Below are 21851 nucleotides of genomic sequence, written 5' to 3' on the forward strand. Positions count from 1 at the left end.
TGCAAGCCTTCCTGCGCTGCCAAAAGAAAAGCCTGTTGGAGAAAGCCTACGTTTCTGTGAACAGACTTGGTAGAAACCAGGGCTTTGAGAACTCTGCCAGTGAGAGTTCAGAAGAAAATGAGGAACATCTTATTGGAAAATAGAAAAGGGGGAAATCTTTGTTAAGTATTGATAGTAGTGGAAAGCTTAGCTAAATTATCTCCTGGAGAATTTGTAAGAAATGAAACTGTTTATATAGCTAAGGAGATTTCTGAGCACAGTTGGTGCTGCTTGTTCCTGTTTATGTTACAGGAACATGAGAGGAAAGAGATAAACAGGAACCAGGGTTGGCTTATTTTAAAAATTCTCTCTAGATGACAAAAAGCCAGGAGGAGATAGAAAGGCGATGTACTTTGTTTTTTTCATCTTTCTTTTGGCTCCACGTCCTTGCCTCAACCCTAATGTGGAGGTTTGAACCTTCTCCCCTTAAACTGCCAAGCCATGGAAAAGAGCTTACTCTGAGGCAACTCTGACTCAGTGGTGGTCTCATTTCCTCCAGATCAGGGGAAGGAACTGCCCCTTCCAAATTCCTCTTAGTAGTTTCTGGCTTAAACAGTAATCCTGCTGGATTTATTTTAATTGAACATTTTATTTTCCCCCCAGTGTTTCAGATAAAATTAACCTATAACATATTCATTAAAGGTGGAGGAATGATGATTTGATATATGTTTGTACTGATAACAGGACTGCCAGTGTGACTAATGGGACATTTTATTTTTTTATTTTTTTTTAAGTACCAAGGATCTTTATTCTTAGGTCTGATATTTAATCTGTGGCTGAAGATAATATGTCACTATTTAGAGAATAAAAGGTCCCATTATCTTCATTCAAGTCTTCAGCCACAAAGTTACACCTTATTCTCATACAAGATAAGGGTTGGTAGGGGATTTAGGAGGTACACTGAGGATAAAAGCAAAAGGGAACAAACACTTTTACAAGCATATTGTCCCAGTTACCGTGAAGGTTACGTTTCAGGTTAATTTACAAAAGTAGTGACAGAACCATGATTTCAGTGAAAATCAACACATTATACCTTTTAAAAAACCAGAAATACTAAGTCAGGCAAGCATGCGAAATTCAGAGTTAAAAAAACGCAAGGGCTGGCTGCCCAAACAGGTATTTCCCTCAGAAAGAGGGATTTGAAAATGCTGCACAGAACCAAAGGAATTAGAAGCTGAATTAGCACACTCATTTCCTCAGTTTATATATGAGGCAAGTGGGCAGACATTAACTGGTAAAGCTTACTCAGCCAGATTAAGAATGTATAGACATCCAATTCCTGGTGCTATCCGCAACTACATGTATCTAAAATACAAGGAGGTAAATATCCAGAATACATCAAACCCATTGATTTAAAGAAAACATTTCAAGGGAGGGGGTGAAGTTGTTATTATAGCATAGCAGCACATTACACATATTTAAGAGATTAAATGGAAAAAAATAATCTCTTAATGCTCAGTTTTGATCAACACAAGTTTCCAGCCAACTTTCTGATGTAGAGCAAAACAAGTATATTCTTCAGTTTTCTTCTACATTTTTTGGGGCCTGTCTTTCAAAACCGAGCACCAGGTATTTTTAATGTAAGTAATGGGATGTTATATGTACATTCTAATCACACATTTTAAGAATAAACAAAATGCATATTTCAGTAATTCGTAGTGTATTTATACAATGAAAAGCTCTCTATCAAAATACACTTCACTGGGAAAAATAAATAAAACAGACAAATGGATCTACACAAAGTAAAAATTAACTTTGGTAGACTTCACTGTGGAGGACAGTCCATAACAAGCTTATCTGCCCTTACTCCCCCAGAGCCGATCATCTTCTGAGTTAAGATTTTAAAAATATGTTTTAATTGAGATCATTATGTTGACATTTGTTTCTCATTCTACATCATCTTCAGCCAAGCTCTGAGCACTTACAATTCTCTGACTAATTGTTGGGAGATAAGTCAGAAGCATCTGGAACACTGGTGGTGGAAGTTTGTTGCAACACTTGCAGTAACTGCTGTGGCTGTCCACACAGCAATCGCATTTGTCAGATGGTCCACACCCTTCTCATATTCACCTTGAGCTAGTAATTCTTCACCAAGCTGTATTTCTTCTACGAAGAATTTCTGAACGGCTTCAGCATCTTTAAGGTCAGGTAACTTGGAAAGCCCAGCTCTCTCCTTGGCAAGCTTCTGTTTCTTTCTTCGTTCTCGCAGCCTGTTCTTGAAGTTGGGGTCACTTCGTCTCTTGCGGTCGAAGTAAATGCAGTAACCGATGAAAAGGGCCCCGCACACGCCGGCGGCGATGGCGCTGTTCCGGCCCACCATCTTCTCTCCACCGAGGAGCCGGGTCGGCTGCGGCGGGGCCCTCAAAGAAGCCGTTGACCGCGAAGCCTCGGATCCGAGTGCGCGGCTCAGTCCCGACGCCCGACGCCCGCCGCGAGGGACCTAATGGGACATTTTAAATGAGTGGCAGTTCACACCATAAATCGCCCCAAGTGAGAACCTTATTTTTGTGTCTTTATTGTCGATTTCCTCCCTAAACACGTAATTGTTTTTTTTCTTGCCCCGCGGTCCTCAGCAGGGAAAGCGCCTAGTCCAAACCACTGGACCGCCAGGGAATTCCTTAATGCTCCTTGTTTTTGTTTTTTGTTTTGACATGGCTATCAATTCAGTTTTAATTATTTGTTTATCACGTTCCCCCACTTAACATATATATGGCTACATTTTTCCAAGCTGCTGCTGCTGCTGCTAAGTCGCTTCAGTCCTGCTAGTCACTCTTAACTTCTCCGTAGTTTTCCAAATACAGATTAACCTTATTTGCATTTGGATGAGGAAGAAACCAAGGCTCCGAAGCGGAGAGGCCCGGCTAGGATCTGAAGTCCAAGCTGGTGGGTCCCATCTAGACCTGTCCTGGGCTACTGGCTGACTTGCTGTGGCATTGGCTATGCGGGATGCCATATGCTGGGGCTTTCGTTTTCTCCAAATTCAGCTTCAGTTCCGCAGATGTGTTCCTGACCAGCGTATCGCTGAGTGACTGGTGCTCTGTAATAGTTTCCGCCCCCCACTGCGACTATTTCTTGCGCTTTCAAGCGGTTTCAGTTCCCGTAAGGCGCCACCCCTAATGCGGTCCAGAGCTCGAGTGAAGCCGGTGGTCTCCGAGCTGTGTGCCACAGCCGTGCCCGGAAGTCTTGGGGCCAATCGGAACAGCCAAGGCGATGCTGTGGGGCCCTGTCCTCTTGTATTTCTTCCTAGCATACCTGCCAGAGACACAAACCCGTGAGTTGGGAGCGAGGGGTGGCGGGCTGGGAGAGTGGAAGAAGCTGAAACCGGACGAGAGTGGAATTTTTCAGATCACTGGAAGCTTAGTGGTGACTTTGAAAATCTTGGTGCAGGCCGTCACTGGCTTATTTGTGCGGGCTCTGTCAATAAGGGCAGCTAGTGTAAACAAGAGGAGAAAAATGGCAACCTACTCCAGTATTCTTGCCTGGAGAATCCCGTGGGTGGAGGAGCCTGGTGGGCTGCCGTCTTTGGGGTCGCAGAGTCGAACACGACTGAAGCGACTTAGCAGCAGCAGCAGTGTAAACAAGAAAGAAGTTGGCAGATCTCTGAACCAGGTCAGAAGTCATAATTCTGTAGTCTTGCTCAGAATAGATGTTCCTGGTTTCCCACTCCAGTATTCTTGCCTGGAGAATCCCCCAGGATTTTGGCGGGCTACAGTCTATGCGCGGTCGCAAGGAGTCGGACACAACTGAGCGACTGAACTAAACTGAACTGAACAGTCTATGCGGTCGTTCAGGAGGGAGCGACTAACACTTTCGCTTTTACTTTTAAAGTCTTTGGAAGGGCAAAGGCACAGCCAGAAGCAAAAATTTGGTATGGATGGTATTCAAGGTTTTAGATCATCTTTCTTTACAATTTAGAGTGTGTTTATTTATTTACAAAGTATGTGCATATTCCATTATAGCAGTACATTATGTTGAGTATACGAATTTACAGAAACAAATCCAAAAAGATGAGATAAAATATTTTAAATAACTTAAAAAAAATTGATCACAAGCTTGATTAATGACAGAACTGAAAGAAAATAACGTAGCACACACATTCATCTTTTATTCATATGGGGAAAGGGCTTCACTGAAGTGTTTGTTTAAATATGGCTCATCCAGGAAAACCCCATAGGGACAGTATGCAAAACTCTCACCACCCACTAAGCTACAATTTTTGCATTTTCCTACATGCAGGTTATTTGCAAAACCATTGTTCCCAGCCACAGGTCTCCTAGCACAGTTTCTCAGCAGCTATTATTGCGCTCCAGACTCTAGAAGTGTACCAAGAAAGCCAGAAGGAAAGCCAGACTCATGACTTAATTACTGGGTGAAATGTTTCCAGACCAACAAGTAACAACTCGTGGAAAATGAAACAAATTCTTGACATATCTGAAACATATCTGGCAGGGTGAATTTTTTTAAGTCTTACCTATTTATGAGCAAGAGAGGAGGAGAAATGGGTTCTTTTTTTTTGAGAAATGGGTTCTAAATAAAGCTTTGCTACTAAGCTTCAGTTTTCTCACCTCTAACATGGAATTTAAGCAGCTACTTCATACAGTCATCAAAAGAATTAAAGAAATAACGGCAGACCACAGAGGAAATGCTCCAGCACAATGATAATTTTTAGGAAACAGTTTCTGTGCAGGCGTTAAGTGGTGTGAGTGCTTTAATAGGAGTACAGTGTAAACATTTCCATATTTATACATTTCCTATCTGCCTGAATGGAAAGTCATCCAGCTATGGCTGCTTGGCTGAGCCTTAGAATAAAGGGGAGTTTGTGCTCAGTGTCTTCCTTTTGCTCTTGTTTTTGTGGTTTTTCCCTCTCCACAATCACTCCCTGGAGTTCAGTGTCTCCGAACATCTAACCACAGCCTTGCTCCCTGCATAGCCCCTGTTAGGTGCAGGGTCACAGTAGGGATCAGCAGAGAGCAGACAGGGACTGCCGGCTTGCATGTCCACTGGGTCCTCAGGAATGACCTCTGACCTCAGTAGGTGCTTCTCAATGGAGTCTAGATCTGAGTGGGGTCAGAGTCAGTTCACAGTGAGAGGGACTTTATTCATCAGAGGAGGCGCCCATGTCAAGGGGTAGAAGTGCAGAGGTTCTTCGGAAAAAAGAACAATGCTGTTAAAAACAGAAACGCTATGAATAATTTACAGAAGAATGAATTCAATTGGCAGATAAACATGGAATTATGTTCAATATAACTTCATAAATTAATGTATAAACTAAAATGTATGTATTTTAACTGCCATTTATAGCAGTGTGACTAGACCTAGAAAATATTATATTTAGTGAAATGTCAGACAAAAATACTATTTGAGATTACTTATATTTGGAATTGAAAAATAATACAAATGAATGTACCTACAAAACGGAAACAGACTCACAGACATAGAAATCAAATTTGGGATTACAAAGAGGAGAGAACAGAGGAGGGACAAAGTAGGGATACGGGATTAGTAGATACAAACTAAGTAAAGTAGATAAGCACCAAGGATTTGTTGTACAGCACAGGAAATTATACGCATGATCTTTAATCTGTTATGGAATACAATTTTTCAGAATACTGAATCACTATGCTGTACACCTGAAGCCAACACAATGTTGTAAAGCAGCTGTACTTCAGTTTTTAAAAATTTGCACTTCGCTCTCATCCCCCCACCCTGGGGCCATGGAAAAACTGTCTTCCATGAATCTGGTTCCAAAAAGGTTCAGGACTACTGCCCTAGCTGGTAATGTGGGTAGGCCTTATCTGATCAGTTGAAGGCCTTAAGGGGAAGACAGGTCTGAGGAAGAGTGAATTCTACTTTCAGACTGCCTTTGGACATAAGCTGCAATATCGTGTCTTCCTTAGGTATCCAACATGCAGCTCTGCCTTGCAGATTTGGGCTTGCCAGCTAATTCCTTAAAGTAAATCAATCTTACCCTGTATATATTCACTTATGCAGAGGAGTGTAATTGTCTTTTCATTGTTTTATGTTGTGCGCCATGTCTCCTATTAGACACACGCTCATTCCCTAGATCCTCACACAGTAAATTCTGGAGCTCTCTCTGACCCACTGTTGCTTGTTCTCACCTCAGGATCACACTCTCTGCAGTATTTCTACTCAGTTGTGTCTGAACCGGGTCCAGGAGTCCCTTCATTTATGGCTTTTGGCTTCGTGGACAACCAGCCCTTCATTCGCTATGACAGTGAAGAGATGAAGGCAAAGTCTTGTGTTCATTGGTTGAGGGAGGAGCCAAGTTACTTTGATGATGAGACCAAGATCTTCACAAGTCGGATGAAGATTTTCCACTTAAATCTGAGGAATGTACAGCAATATTACAACCAAACCAAGGAGGATGGTCTGAACAGAGCGCTGGCACAAAAGCAAACAAGTAGGTGCCTCAGAGAAAGCAGAGGGAAGTGGTGCTTGTCACTTCGTACCAATCCCCAGGGGTGAAAGGCTCTTGACAAGTGTTCCCATAGGGTCAGGCTGGGGCAGAAGAACATGTACAAGTTATCACTTGAGAATGAAAGCTGAGCTGGTCTGGTCACAATGGTGTAGGGTCTGTGTGACGAGAATTAATAATTAATAGATTAATTAAGCAGTTTTACTGGGTCATGGATATATGCTGAACATCTTTTGAGTGCTAGAAATGGGGACCCAGAAGAGTATAAACTGATGTTTGTCTTCAAAGAGCTTATAATTCATATGGGAAGGTACTCACACTTCTGTGAAAAGTTTATTGACCCTTCACTGCATACCCAGAGATGTCAAAGACAGGAACCTCCTTGAATGCCATAGTTTACTGAGATTCATAGATGAGATACCCCAGTGGTCAGAGTTTCATGAATGAGGCAGAACTTTATATAGAACCAGGTGGATATGTATTACTTAGGTCTATGAAGAACATAAAAGACGTTCCAAGCAGTAGGAAATTAGGGTGGAGCAAGTCGTGGGGTAGGATTTGTCTTAGTGAGCTCAAGGGATGGACTGAAATTTAATCATTTCTAGTTAATGGCTCTTGAGACTTTAGGTCTGTTGAAACAAGTTTGTAAAGGGCCTTGAAGCCCAATCAAGGCATAAGCCAGTGAGAAGTATAATTCAAGCTGAATACTGAGGCTGCTCAGCTTTTTCCCGTTGATCCTTCTAGGAACATGAATTCAACAAAGGTTTATCCGATGGTTACTTTACAGGCACTGATGTAGACTCTGCCTTTCAAGGGCTCACAGTATAAGAAGAGAGTGATGGTACACAATAAAGTTATAGTATGCAAGTTTGTTAGACTAGGAACTTGAGCTGGGAATCTGTGGAAACTTAGAAGCATGTGTGCTGAATCCAGGCTGCAGTGATCTCAGATTTATTCATATTTGGCTTTGAAATTCATTTGAGAAATTTTTCAGCAGTTTGGGCTTGTTGATGCTATTTGCTTTCTCTAGTATCTTGTGTTGTTGTCCTTTCGTCGCTAAGTTGGGTTGCAAAAGAGTTGGACACAGCCTAGTGACTAAACAGCAAGTGACCTGACTTAGCGATTAAACAACAACAGTAAGAATATTAGTCTGCCTGGCCTACCATGACAAAATACCACAGACTGCATGATTTAAGCACCAGAAATTTATCTTCTGACTGTTCTAGAGACTGGAAGGTCTAAGGTCAAGATTCAGCAGGGTTCTCTGTGGTGAGGGCTCACTTCCTGGCTTGCAGTCGGCCACATTCTCGCTTTCCTTGGTGTGTGCCCATGGAGTGAGGGAGAGAGCTCCTTAACCCCTCTTGTCCTTGTTGGATTAGGGCGCCACTCTCGTGACTTCATTTAAACTTAATTACTTGCTAGTATCTCCGAATACAGTTACATCAAGGGTTAGGGGTTCCACATAGTGAATATTGGAGGGATAAAATTTGGTCCATAGCTGTCAAGGAAAACTACTCAGTACATTGTCCCCTCCTGTGTTAATGCTGTGTAGTGTGGTCCTGTTCTCAGGAACTTGAGCTTAGACTCTGAGGCTGTTAGCCTAGAAGAGACCTGTTAGGTCATAATCTAACCCTCTTTTTATACAAGATAAATGTAGAATGAATAACTTGCCCAGATCACACAGTTCATGGCAGAGTTCAAATCTGTAACTCCCAATCCATGGCCTTTTCAATACCTCCTGGAACCAACCATAGACCATTCCTCAAGCAGAACTGACTGTAATGAAAAGAGATCGTTATTAGGGCAAAACTAGTTTGTCTATGGAATTTGAATGTCCTCTAAGGAGAAGATAAGAGATGGGAAGGTATCGGGGGGCTGGAACCTTGGGTGGGAGGCCTTGGGGGCAGACTGTGCCCAACTGACACTGGCTGACACCACTGTCCTGGGGCTGGGCAGGCCCCCACACCCTCCAGTTCACCTACGGCTGTGAGCTCCTGGAGGACGGCAGGACCACGTGGCACTGGCAGTATGGCTATGATGGTGAGGACTACCTGAGCTTGCATATGGACCCTCTGCAATACACAGCAGCCACATTCGTTGCTCAGTACACCAAACAAAAATGGGAGGCCGGTGGGAACTTCATAGAGAGAGACAAGAACTACTTGGAGAAGGAATGCATCCTGTGGTTGTGGAGATACTTGACGTTTGGAGGGGAGAGCTTGAACCGCACTGGTAATGACTTCCCACAGCCCAGCCTTTCAGCCCTTCCCCCATCCCCAGCTTGGGCCATTTTCTTTGCAGAGTGTGGGTGAGGGTATCTCCTCCAGAACTGACCCAGCACAGGGGTGTGAGATATTTAGCGTGGGATGGCTGGGGCCAATGTGCTGATGATGACTTCCCTACAAGCCATAGATGTGGAGTGGGGGGACTTCCTATCTTGAGTCTCCTGGGCAGTGCCATCTGATCCACCCATTATTTATTTTTTAATTTTTTAAAATTTATTTTGCTGAAGTACAGTTGATTCACAATGTTGGGTTTTTGTTTTTATTTTTGTTTTTTACCACACCTCATGGTATCTGGAATCTTACTTCCCTGACCAGGAATTGAACCCAAACCCCCTGCAGTGGAAGCATGGAGTCTTAACCACTGGACCACCAGGGAGGTTCCCTGAGCCACTCATTCTTATTAGTGCCAAGGAAACTACTCTCAGGAGGACACAGAGCTGCTTCATAGAGTCTTGAAGATTTCTCATCCTTTTGGTGCTTTCCCACTAGATACACACCTGTATGTAGAAAACATTGACCAAAGACTTGATACAAGAGTCGAGAGCCTTTGAAGGGGCTCTTATCCTGGAGGATAACGTTAGACTGAGTTCCCGCACCCTTGACTTGAAGCTGGCTCAGCTTACTGTGGGTCCCTCTACCCTCAGATAGAGGAAGTTCCCTTTCTCCCACTGGTTGGCAGATGAGCCATCAGGAGTTGTGGTGGCTTGGTCTTTGGAGTCGATGCTACTCAACAAACCTGGCCTGCACCCTCCCTGCTTTGTGTACCACAGAGCCTCCCAAAACACACATGACTCATCACCGCATCTCTGACCGTGAGGTCACCCTGAGGTGCTGGGCCCTGGGCTTCTACCCTGCGAAGATCTCACTGACCTGGCAGCGCAATGGGGAGGACCAGACCCAGGACATGGAGCTTGTGGAGACCAGACCTTCAGGAGACGGAACCTTCCAGAAGTGGGCGGCCCTGGTGGTGCCTTCTGGAGAGGAGCAGAAATACACGTGCCGTGTGCAGCATGAGGGGCTTCAGGAGCCCCTCACCCTGAGATGGGGTAAGGAGAGGGATGGATGGTCAACCTTATTATCAGGTAATCAGGAGCCTTCAGGAGAACTTCAGCAAGGTTAGGATTCATGCCTGAGGTCAGGGCCCCTTTCCTTTCTTCCACAGAACCTCTGAAGACCTCCGTCCCCATCACAGGCATCATTGTTGTCCTGGTTCTCCTCGTGGTCACTAGAGCTGTGATCTGGATAAAGAAGCTCTCAGGTAGGGAAGTGAGGGAGGGATCTGAGTTTTCTTGTCTCACTGGGGGTTTCAAGCCCAGGTAGAAGTTTGCCTGCCTCGTTACTGGAAAGTACCCTCCACACACTTGTGCTTGGTAAGTCTGGGGGTTTTGCTTGCACTTATTCTTTGTAAGGCACATGTGAAAATGGAGACCAGTATCAACATGATGAATCTGGTGATGGGGACATTGAAGGTCAGGGAAGGTCACTGTGAGGACAGGCCTCTGGGCAGGTGGTTGGTTCAGGCCCTGCATACCTACTTTCATCATGGTTTTGGTCCTGCCCTGGGTTTTCAGTCACAGTTCTGGAAACTTCCCTGGGGTCTGGGACTAGGTGGTTTCTTTAGCGGCTCATGACCTGTCTTCTGCCTGGCTTCTCACAGGATATTATCACTCTACAAATGGAAAAAATAGAACCTACTTTCAGACTGCAAGTAAGTACCAAGTATAGGTAGGGTCTGGTGGCAAACCCTGAGACCCTTGGAATAGTGCAAATGGGAGCCAATGGGGGAGCTCACCCACCCCGTGATTCCTTCTTTAGCCCCATCTCTGGACTTCCGCCAGGTTCTGGATTGTTCTCCTCTAGGCAGCAACAGTGCTCTGGGCTCTGATGCTCTCACTGATCCTAAAAGTGAGACTCTTAAGGGACCCCCAGTGGGAGAGAACTTGGGGCAGAGAGGACACACTGGGTGATGGAGATTCTTTGATGAGACATTTGAGCATGTCGGGGGGCTATTGGGAATGACCTTTTATGATGACTGACCTGAATTTGTTCATGATTATTTTCTTTCACAGTCTAAGAGAACGGCTTTGTCTGGAACTGAGTGATACAAGGTTTGTTTACGCCCCCACCCTCCTCCTTTGTGACGAGGTGGGGCTGGGCAATCTCTATCCTTGTCTTAACTCCATGTTACACTGAGTTGTAACTTCTTACTCCTTATTGAAAGTAGGAATCTGGATATGAATTCATTTTTTCTATTTACTTATTTATTTTTGGCCCTGAGTCTTTGTTGTTGCCACTGGCTTTCTCTAGTTGTGGCATATGGGCTTCTCGTTACAATGGCTTCTGTTCAGTAGTAGTGGCGCACAGACTGAATTGCTCCATGGCATGTGGAATCTTCCCGGGGCAGGGATGGAACCTGTGTCTCCTGCATTGGCAGGCGGATTCTTAACCACTGGACCACCAGGGGAGTCCTGAATTTGTTTTTTCTGATTCTTGTCATGAGGTGGGGTTGGTGGGTTAATTAAAGGCTAGGAAGATTCTTAAATTGTGCGAGAAATGAATGGAAGTGCTGAGAACCTTTTAAAATCTGAGTGTTTGCTATGCTGACTCTGTTGCAGGTGGGGCAGGAGAAGGCTGTGAGGAGCTGAGTGTGGACGGGGCCTGGGCCCAGTCAGAGCATCATGGGCTTTGATATGGTCGCTGCTGTTATCATCCTCTCAACATCTTTGTCCTTGTCTCTTCAGTAGAACCTTGTCTCACCAGGACCTGTGATCACAAGGACTGAGACATCACCTGAACCTTGTCTTCTGGACTGTGGGCAGTGAGGACCTTATGTGGCCGGGTCAACCAGGGCTCAGGACTGGGTCTGGTTCTCAGTCCTCATCTTTTAGGTGTTGATTTTTTTTTTTTTTCTTTATTTCTATAGAGACTTACTCTCCTTCTTGTTCTTGCATATGGATTCTAGTCTTAATTTCCTCTAGGTGTCCCCCATCTCTATAGGAGCAGGAGTAATTTTTGCCTGTCATTGTCCCCCCAAGGCTCAGGGGGCCCCTGCTCACTGTAGTGTCTGTGGTCTACAGAAATGACTCATCCAGCTCTTACCCCCCTTCCAAGGCTGTTTTCTGTGCTCTTAGCTCTAGAAGTGCTAGTGGTGGCTCAAATCCAGACTCATGGGTTTATAAAGCTGAGTCTAATTTAGATTTGCAGTGGTTTGGGAAATAGGACCCATAGGTCAAGGACCATTGCTTTCTTGAGTGGGACATGAGTTTGTGTGCTGTGGTGTGCAGGAGGGTTGCTGTGGGAGGAAGGAGGTGGGGGAGCGAGGGAGAGCAGCACTTGTGAGAAAAGCAAGGCAGCATTGACACCAGTCAGAGTAAATGTTGTGCTGTAGCTGCCGCAAGACAGCATGTGGCCCTAGGCTACGTTAATAAAGATACTGCCTTTAGAATATGGACTTCCCTGGTGACTCAGATGGTACAGAGTCTGCCTACAATGCAGGAGACCCGGGTTTGATCCCTGGGTCACGAAGATCCAGAGAAGGAAATGGCAACCCCCTCCAGTATTCTTGCCTGGAAAATCCCATGGACAGAGGAGCCTGGTGGGCTACATTCCATGAGGTTGCACAGAGCCCAACAGAATACAGAGATGCTGTCCACTTATCATTCAATCTATGTGTTGTGTCAGATACATCACACATTATTTTTGCATCTAAGAAATTTCAGAAAACCAAAGTCAGGCAAAGTTATTGGCCTGTGGAGCTTGTTCTAGTGAGAAGAGGCAGAGTGTGCATTATGATCCTAGTAAGTGAGGGAGTGTTTCCCTTTGAGGTTGGTGAGTGCTCTGAGGAAGGTGACCCAGAGTATGAGTGTGTAGGGACAGGGAAGGTGGCTGTGTTACTAGGGTGGTCAGTGGGCCTCACTGAGAAGGTGACTTCTGAGTGAAGATGTGAAGGACATGGGGGAATGCCCACAAGGAGGTCTGGGCGAAGTTCTCTCCAGGCAGAGGTGCTTCAGTGAAAATGCACAAGGGCAGGAGAGCGTCTGTATTCAAGGAAGAGTGAAGAGGACGCAGGTGTGGCTGGTGGAGCGAAGAACTGAGATGAGGTCTCATGTGTGTGCAGATCATGTGGCTTTGAGAATACTGGATTGACTTTTCTCTGAGGAAGACGTAGCACTCCAAGACAGTTTTGGGAGAAGAGGGACCGGTGTGACTTCTATTTAGAAGCATCAGTCTGGCTGCTGTGCTGGGGACAGAGCTGAGAAGTGAAGAGTGAACGAGGCAGTAGTGGAGACTGTAGAAATAGTGCAATGTCCAGGTTGGAAATGTTGGTGGTTGTCTCACGTGTGGGTAGGGAAAAATATTACAGAGTGACTAAAACTGGATATATCTAAAGATGGACTTTACAGCATTTCCTAAAGGATTAAGTCTGAGTTGTGAGAAAGAGGACACCCAGACTTTCAGACTATGCAAGTGGCTCAGTGGCAAAGAATCCGCCTGCCAATGCAGGAGACCCAAGAGTCGTGGGTTTGATCCCTGGGTCTGGAAGATTCCCTGGAGAAGGAAATGGCAACCCACTCCAGTATTCTTGCCTGGGAAATCCCATGGATAAAGAAGCCTGGTGGGTTATAGTCCATGGGGGTCACAAAAGAGTTGGACACGACTTAACAACTAAACAACAACAAAAAAATATGGGTATTCAGTTGAGGAAATGCTGAAATTGGATGCCTGTTAGAAAATTCAAGTTGGGTTGTTAGTTGGGGCACATGTTTGGAGTTTAGGAGAGATGTCTTGGGTGTAGAAATAATTTTGGAAGTGACACCATATAAATGCTATTTATAACCTGCTGAGAGGGATTAGAGGAGGAAGGAACAAGGACTGAACCCTGGACCTCACAGCCCTATACAGTCTGATCGGATTGCGCACGTGCGCAGACTGCACGATTCTGACACACGTCTAGACAGCGCAGAGAACAGGTAGTCCCCGACTTACCTGTGCATGAGAATTCCCCGGACATCTCATTAAGTTCCAGTGGTCCAAAGTCGAATGTAAGAATCTGAACTTATAACAAGGTTGGTGCTGATGCTGCTCATCTTCAGAGCACACATTTAGTAGCAAAAATGTAGAGCAGGATTGCCACATGGCTGTTCATCAGCCTCACCTGTAGGCTTGTTGGATAAGCAAGTCTTGGGCTCTGTGCTCAGCTTTCTGAGATGGTGGGTCTAGGGAGAGGCCCAAGTGTTTTGCAGCAGTACCTATAAGCAGTCTTAGGTCTTAGCCAGGTTGAGGACGACTGACAAGGGTCAGTGATAGGAGCGCTCAGGTTGGGGAAGTGTCTTAAATCCACAATTAAGTTGTTTTTTTTCCTGAGAAGAAAAAAGCAAGACATCTGCTGGGACATTTATGTTGTTTGCCCTACTCTGGGTTATGTAGCCAGGTGGAAAAGTGAGGAAGTGGTTATCAACTCAGCATAAAGAACGTCTCTGAATCCTTACTCTCTGAAACTATTCCCTGCATTGACTTCTCATTTACTTCTTGGTGCAATCAATGGAATCCTAAGTTTTTCTAATTTAAACGTGTGTGTGTGTGTGTGTGTGTGTACATATGCTTACATACTTGGCTCATTTTATTTCAGGGACTGAGTCAGCACATTCGGGAACAAAATTTTTGATGCTTTTCTAAGCTGAGTTACATACAGGAACCACTGCTCTGTTGCTGGACACAGTTGCCTTTGTTACGACGACACCCGTGATGCTGGACACTCAACTGTGTGGCTAGAACTGCTATCACTATTGCTCTTGACAACTGAATGTCACTACTGCCACTCACCACCTTTGGCAAATGCCTTGTGCACACACCCAGCAAATATGTGTCATTATGTCCAGAGTCACAACTCAGCATGTGTTATGTGACTAAGAGTGCCTCTCTTTCCCAGCTGTGTATTTGGGGAATTGAGTTTTCCTCTCTCATGGAAGGACGTAGTGTCTGTCTTTCAAGACTCTTTCATGTTGCAGCTGATATCACAGAAATACAAAGGAGTATGAAAGAGGACTCTGAATGATTATACAGCAAACAAACTGGAGGAACTAGAAGAAATGGGTTTATACAACCTGCCAAGACAATCATGAAGAAACAGAATAGCTGAACAGATCAATAACAGGTAAGAAGACTGAATCAATAATCAAAAACTTCCCAGCACATGGGAAAGCTGGACAGCTACATATAAATCAATGAAATTAGAGCATTCTCTCACAACATATGCAAAAATAAATTTAAAATGGTTTTAAAGAACTAAATGCAATACTTGACACCATACATCTCTTAGACGAGACTGTAAGCAAAACATACTTGGACATAAATCGTAGCAGTATTTTCTTAGATTAGTCTGTTCAGTTCAGTCGCTCAGTCGTGTCCGACTCTTTGCAACCCCATGAACCACAGCACACCAGGCCTCCCTGTCCATCGCCAACTCCCGGAGTTTACCCAGACTCATGTCCATTGAGTTGGTGATGTCATCCAACCATCTCATCCTCTGTCATCCCCTTCTCCTCCTGCCCTCAGTCTTACCCATCATCACGGTCTTTTCAAATGAGTCAACTCTTCGAATCAGGTGGCCAAAGTATTGGAGTTTCAGCTTCAACATCAGTCCTTCCAACGAACACCCAGGACTGATCTCCTTTAGGATGGACTGGTTGGATCTCCTTACAGTCCAAAGGACTCTCAAGAGTCTTCTCCAACACCACAGTTGAAAAGCATCAATTCTTCGGCGCTCAGCTTTCTTTCATCCATACATGACCACTGGAAAAACCATAGCCTTGACTAGACGGACCTTTGTTGGCAAAGTAATATCTCTGCTTTTTAATATGCTGTCTAGGTTAGTCATAACTTTCCTTCCAGGGAGTAAGTGTCTTTTAATTTCATGGCTGCAATCACCATCTGCAGTGATTTTGGAACCCCAAAAAATAAAATCAGCCACTGTTTCCACTGTTTTCCCACCTATTTGCTATGAAGTCATGGGACCGGATGCCGTGGTCTTACTTTTCTGAATGTTGAGCTTTAAGCCAACTTTTAAACTCTCCTCTTTCATTTTCATCAAGAAGCTCTTTAGTTCTTCATTTTCTGCCATAAGGACGGTGTCATCTGCATATCTGAGCTTATTTGTATTTCTCCTGGCAATCTTGATTCCAGCTTGTGCTTCTTCCAGCCCAGCTTTTCTCATGATATACTCTGCATATAAATTAAATAAGCAGGGTGACAATATACAGCCTTGACGTACTCCTTTTCCTATTTGGAACCAGTCTGTTGTTCCATGTCCAGTTCTAACTGTTGCTTCCTGACCTACATACAGGTTTCTCAAGAGGCAGGTCAAGTGGTCTGGTATTCCTATCTCTTTCAGAATTTTCCACAATTTATTGTGATCCACACAGCCAAAGGCTTTGGCATAGTCAAGGAAGCAGAAATAGATGTTTTTCTGGAACTCTCTTACTTTTTTGATGATCCAATGGATGTTGGTAATTTGATCTCTGGTTCCCCTGCCTTCTCTAAATGCAGCTTGAACGTCTGGAAGTTCACAGTTTACGTATTGCTGAAGCCTGGCTTGGAGATCTTTGAGTGTTACTTTACTAGCGCGTGCTGCTGCTGCTGCTGCTGCTGCTGCTAAGTCGCTTCAGTCGTGTCCGATTCTGTGTGACCCCATAGATGGCAGCCCACCTGGCTCTCCCGTCCCTGGGACTCTCCAGGCAAGAATACTGGAGTGGGTTGCCATTTCCTTCTCCAATGCATAAAAGTGAAAAGTGAAAGTAAAGTCACTCAGTCATGTCCGACTCCTAGCGACCCCGTGGACTGCAGCCCACCAGGCTCCTCTGTCCATGGGATTTTCCAGGCAAGAGTACTGGAGTGGGGTGCCACTGCCTTCTCAGACTAGCGTGTGAGATGAGTGCAGTTGTCTGGGATCTAATCAAACTTAAAAGCTTTCGGATAGGGTCATTTATTTTTCTGGAGTTGAGCTGTAGGAGTTGCTTGTATATTTTTGAGATTAGTTGTTTGTCAGTTGCTTCATTTGCTATTATTTTCTCCCATTCTGAAGGCTGCCTTTTCACCTTGCTAATAGTTTCCTTTGTTGTGCAGAAGCTTTTAAGTTTAATTAGGTCCCATTTGTTTATTTTTGCTTTTATTTCCAATATTCTGGGAGGTGGGTCATAGAGGATCCTGCTGTGATGTATGTCAGAGAGTGTTTTGCCTATGTTCTCCTCTAGGAGTTTTATAGTTTCTGGTTTTACGTTGAGATCTTTAATCCATTTTGAGTTTATTTTTGTGTATGGTGTTAGAAAGTGTTCTAGTTTCATTCTTTTACAAGTGGTCGAACAGTTTTCCCAGCACCACTTGTTAAAGAAATTCGCTTTAATCCATTGTATATTCTTGCCTCCTTTGTCAAAGATAAGGTGTCCATATGTGTGTGGATTTATCTCTGGGCTTTCTATTTTGTTCCATTGATCTATATTTCTGTCTTTGTGCCAGTACCATACTGTCTTGATAACTGTGGCTTTGTAATAGAGCCTGAAGTCAGGTAGCTTGATTCCTCCAGTTCCATTCTTCTTTCTCAAGATAGCTTTGGCTATTCGAGGTTGTTTGTATTTCCATACAAATTGTGAAATTATTTGTTCTAGCTCTGTGAAGAATACTGTTGGTAGCTTGATAGGGATTGCATTGAATCTATAAATTGCTTTGGGTAGTATACTCATTTTCACTATATTGATTCTTCCAATCCATGAACATGGTATATTTCTCCATCTATTAGTGTCCTCTTTGATTTCTTTCACCAGTGTTTTATAGTTTTCTATATATAGGTCTTTAGTTTCTTTAGGTAGATATATTCCTAAGTATTTTATTCTTTTCGTTGCAATGGTGAATGGAATTGTTTCCTTAATTTCTCTTTCTGTTTTCTCATTATTAGTGTATAGGAATGCAAGGGATTTCTGTGTGTTGATTTTATATCCTGAAACTTTACTATAATCATTGATTAGTTCTAGTAATTTTCTGGGCCAAAGAACTAAATAGACATTTCTCCAAAGAAGACATACAGATGGCTAACAAACACATGAAAAGATGCTCAACATCACTCATTATCAGAGAAATGCAAATCAAAACCACTATGAGGTACCATTTCACACCAGTCAGAATGTCTGCCATCCAAAAGTCTACAAGCAATAGATGCTGGAGAGGGTGTGGAGAAAAGGGAACCCTCTTACACTGTTGGTGGGAATGCAAACTAGTACAGCCACTATGGAGAACAGTGTGGAGATTCCTTAAAAAACTGGAAATAGAACTGCCTTATGATCCAGCAATCCCACTGCTGGGCATACACACTGAGGAAACCAGAAGGGAAAGAGACACGTGTACCCTAATGTTCATCGCAGCACTATTTATAATAGCCAGGACATGGAAGCAACCTAGATGCCCATCAGCAGATGAATGGCTAAGAAAGCTGTGGTACATATACACAATGGAGTATTACTCAGCCATTAAAAAGAATACATTTGAATCAGTTCTAATGAGGTGGATGAAACTGGAACCTATTATACAGAGTGAAGGAAGCCAGAAAGAAAAACACGGATGCAGTATACTAACGCATATATATGGAATTTAGAAAGATGGTAACAATAAGCCTGTGTACTAGACAGCAAAAGAGACACTGATGTATAGATCAGTCTTATGGACTCTGTGGGAGAGGGAGAGGGTGGGGAGATTTGGGAGAATGGCATTGAAACATGTATAGTATCATGTATGAAACGAGTCGCCACTCCAGGTTCGATGCACCATACTGGATGCTTGGGGCTAGTGCACTGGGACGACCCAGAGGGAGGGTATGGGGAGGGAGGAGGGAGGAGGGAGGAGGGAGGAGGGTTCAGGATGGGGAACACATTTATACCTGTGGCGGATTCATTTCGATATTTGGCAAAACTAATACAATATTGTAAAGTTTAAAAAAAAAAAGAAAACAGCTCCCATGCTGAAATCAATAAAAAGCTTTCGGATAGCAAAGGAAACCATCAATGAAATGAAAAAGGTAGCCTGCAGAATGGGAGAAAATATTTGCAAAGGATGTGATTGACAAGAAGTTAATATACAAAATATACAAACAACTCATACAACTCAATATCATAAAACAAATTCCCAACCAGAAAATAGGCAGAAGACATTTCTCCAAAGAAGACATACAGGCTTCCCTGGTTGTCCAGCAGTTAAGAATCTGCCTCGCAACATGGGGGCTGCCTGTTTGATCTGCGGTCCAAGAAGATCCCGCATGCCACGGAGCAACTAAGCCGGTGTGCTGCAAGTACTGAGCTCACGCAGCCTAGAGCCTGTGCTCCACAGCAAGAGGAGCCACTGCAATGAGAAGCCCAAGCACCGCAACTAGAGAGTAGCCCTCACTCTGCAGCTAGAGAAAGGCTTCATGCAGCAACCCAGGAAAGGTCTGGGGTTCTCCAGGAGGAAACAACAGATTTTTTTTTTTTTTCTCTACATTCCTTAGTCTTAGTCACATAAAACAGTTTTTTCTTTAAGTCCTGAACTGATGATTACACAACAAACAACTCAATTTAAACACTGTACTTGGGATTATATAACAACAATGTATCCTGCTTGAGGACAGTTTCTCCTTCCTGAAAACCTGACTAATCCTGATATCTTAGAATGTATATTATGGGAGTGGATCTGGTAGGATCTTTCTATTGTTAAGTTCTAATCCTGTTATCCTAAAACGTAAGTTGTAGGAGTGGGTCTCCTAATATCTTTACAACCTTGAGACTTATTGTAATAAGTTGTAATTTTTACAACCTTGAGATTTATTGTAACATAAAACAGATAGCCAATGGGAATTTGCTGTATGACTCAGAGAACTCAAACAGATACTCTCTGCGACAGGCTGAAGGGTGGGGTGGGGAGAGAGATGGGAGGGAGGTCTGAAAGTATGTAATTCCCTTGCTAATACTAGTGAGGGGGGCACTCTCTGCCTGCCTTCTGATATCTGTGTCAGAAGCTTTCTCTGCCCCTTTGCACTGTAATAAAACTTCTGCCACACAAGAGCCCCGAGTGGTCAAGCTTGGTCTCTGGTCCCGAAGTTGAATCTTTGGCGGTCATGAATCCGACATCGTTCACCATAAGCTATCACAAGCACAAGGTTGAAAAATCTCAAATAATAAAAAGTGTATACAGTGAAAAGTAAATTTTTCTCCCCTGTCCATCTACAGTTCTTCCAATTTTTTTTCCTGGACCCAACCACTATTGCTGGTTTCTGTATGTTATAGATGGAGATTTCCCTTTTTAATCAGGTGTCATTTTACCACACGTTCTATCTGTACCTTTGTTTTTCAATTTAAAATATATTCTGAAAATATTCCATTTTTTTACAGACAAATCTGATGTAGTTTAAGATAATAAAAATTATGACATTCTTGGTTTTTAAAAAATTACCAAGTGTAACAAAAATCATCCTTATTCCATAATAATAGTTTTATTGGGGAACAAAGTCACCCAGATTAAAAACTATCCATTCTCCAGCCTTCCTTGAATTTAACCATGTCTGTGTGACTAAATTATGATCAATATGATGACCCAGATACTAAGTTTTCCATTTTGCCTTTAAAGGGCTTCTGCTCTCCTCTCCTGCTCTCCCTGGTTGCTTATGGACCCTGAACATGGTCTTAGGTATGTTGTGCGTAGTTGCTCAGTCATGTTCGACTCTTTACGACCCCATGGACTGTAGTCTGCTAGGTTCCTCTGTCCATGGGGATTCTCTAGGCAAGAATATTGGAGTGGGTTGCCATGCCCTCCTCCAGGGGATCTTCCCAACCCAGGAATCAAACCTAGGTGTACCACATTGCAGGTGGATTCTTACTGTCTGAGCCACCAGATGACCAAGACCAGATGGAACTGGAGGGCAGTTTGGCCCAAGAGTGACTTGACTGACTGCCAAGTGGTTTCAGATGATTGTGGCATGAAAGTGAGAGTCTTTGGTCTTCCTTGTGTGGATAAAACCGTAGTTGGCAAAATTCGAACCTGTGTGGGGAAACCCCAATGGATGGTTAAGTCCATCGCCTTAACCACTTGGCCACGAATACCTTCAGGTGCCTTGGGTCATCCCAATAAGGGCACCACCTCAGCAAAAACAGAGAAGGAAGGTAGATCATAGGGACCCTGGATGCCTAGATACCTTCATGGTCCAGAACCCCTCTAGAACTGCCTGTCCTGAACTGCCTGCCTCACTATCATGGGAGACTTCCATCCTGTCTAGATCACTATTTGGGTTTCTGCTACACACACTGAATTAATACTTGTTGAGAGAATAGGACTTCCTAGGAGTGTGTGGCAGTGGTGATCTGTTCTGAGCAGAGATCCAGTTGCCGTGTCACCACTGGGCTCCTGGGTGGGACATTATTCTAAATTAAAGTAAGAGGAGCTGGGTCCCAGGTGCAGCACAGGGAGTTTGGAGACTTACCCTCCTAATCTTTCCGGCCCTGGGACTCACCAGGTGCTAGATTGGAAGTCTTTGTTTCTACACTTCCTGTTTTCACTACAGATCAGATTCCTTGTTTGTTTTATGATTTGTTTTGGAGGCGGCAAATTGTGCTCAGAGATCGAGATTGTCTTTGAAAATAGTTTGTTTAACAGAGGTTCACTGTGAAAATCATAATAATTTCAAAAGCCAATAGCATACAGGATAATGTCTTTTAATAAGTTAATAAAGAAATAACATACTCCAGACAAATGATTACACTGTTGTTCTAGTCAAGGAAATATGACAGAGATAATATCCAAATATACTGTGAGGTGCATCTTTTATAGCAGTTTGGTTTCTCGGGAGAGGTTTTGCTAGAGTGTGTGGCTAGGGAACATTGGCCCCTGCGTTGGCAGGCGGGGGAGGCTGCTCCGAGGGTTATCTCTCCAGGGACATTGCATGGCTCATGTCTCTGCCAATAATGAGGGCCTCTGTGGAGCAGTAACTGTCGTCCCTTTCCTTCTTGAGACTGCTGCATGGTTGGATATCACTGCCGACCAAAGGGGTGCCTTGGCCAAAGCAGGAGCAAGTGTCTCAATAA

General features: G+C 43.9%; 1 protein-coding gene and 1 pseudogene across 9 annotated transcripts; one reads left to right on the forward strand and one right to left on the reverse strand.

Annotated features, from left to right (window-relative positions):
* Positions 1 to 734: 734 nt before the first annotated feature.
* LOC101906024 (mitochondrial import receptor subunit TOM20 homolog) lies at positions 735 to 2479 on the reverse strand (annotated as a pseudogene).
* On the forward strand, positions 2440 to 19838 carry LOC512672 (major histocompatibility complex, class I). Of its 9 annotated transcripts, none has more exons than XR_009492460.1 (8): positions 3136 to 3310; positions 6164 to 6460; positions 8432 to 8707; positions 9531 to 9806; positions 9923 to 10468; positions 10830 to 10868; positions 11376 to 11648; positions 14390 to 19838. XR_009492460.1 is itself a non-coding variant. In XM_024983558.2 (8 exons), the coding sequence occupies exons 1-7, from the start codon at positions 3250 to 3252 to the stop codon at positions 10832 to 10834; spliced, it is 1062 nt and encodes a 353-aa protein (XP_024839326.1). In that variant the 5' UTR covers positions 3136 to 3249; the 3' UTR covers positions 10835 to 10868; positions 11376 to 19838.
* Positions 19839 to 21851: the final 2013 nt, after the last annotated feature.

The sequence above is a fragment of the Bos taurus genome, chromosome 23, assembly GCF_002263795.3.
Source record: "Bos taurus isolate L1 Dominette 01449 registration number 42190680 breed Hereford chromosome 23, ARS-UCD2.0, whole genome shotgun sequence".
Lineage (NCBI taxonomy): Eukaryota > Metazoa > Chordata > Mammalia > Artiodactyla > Bovidae > Bos > Bos taurus.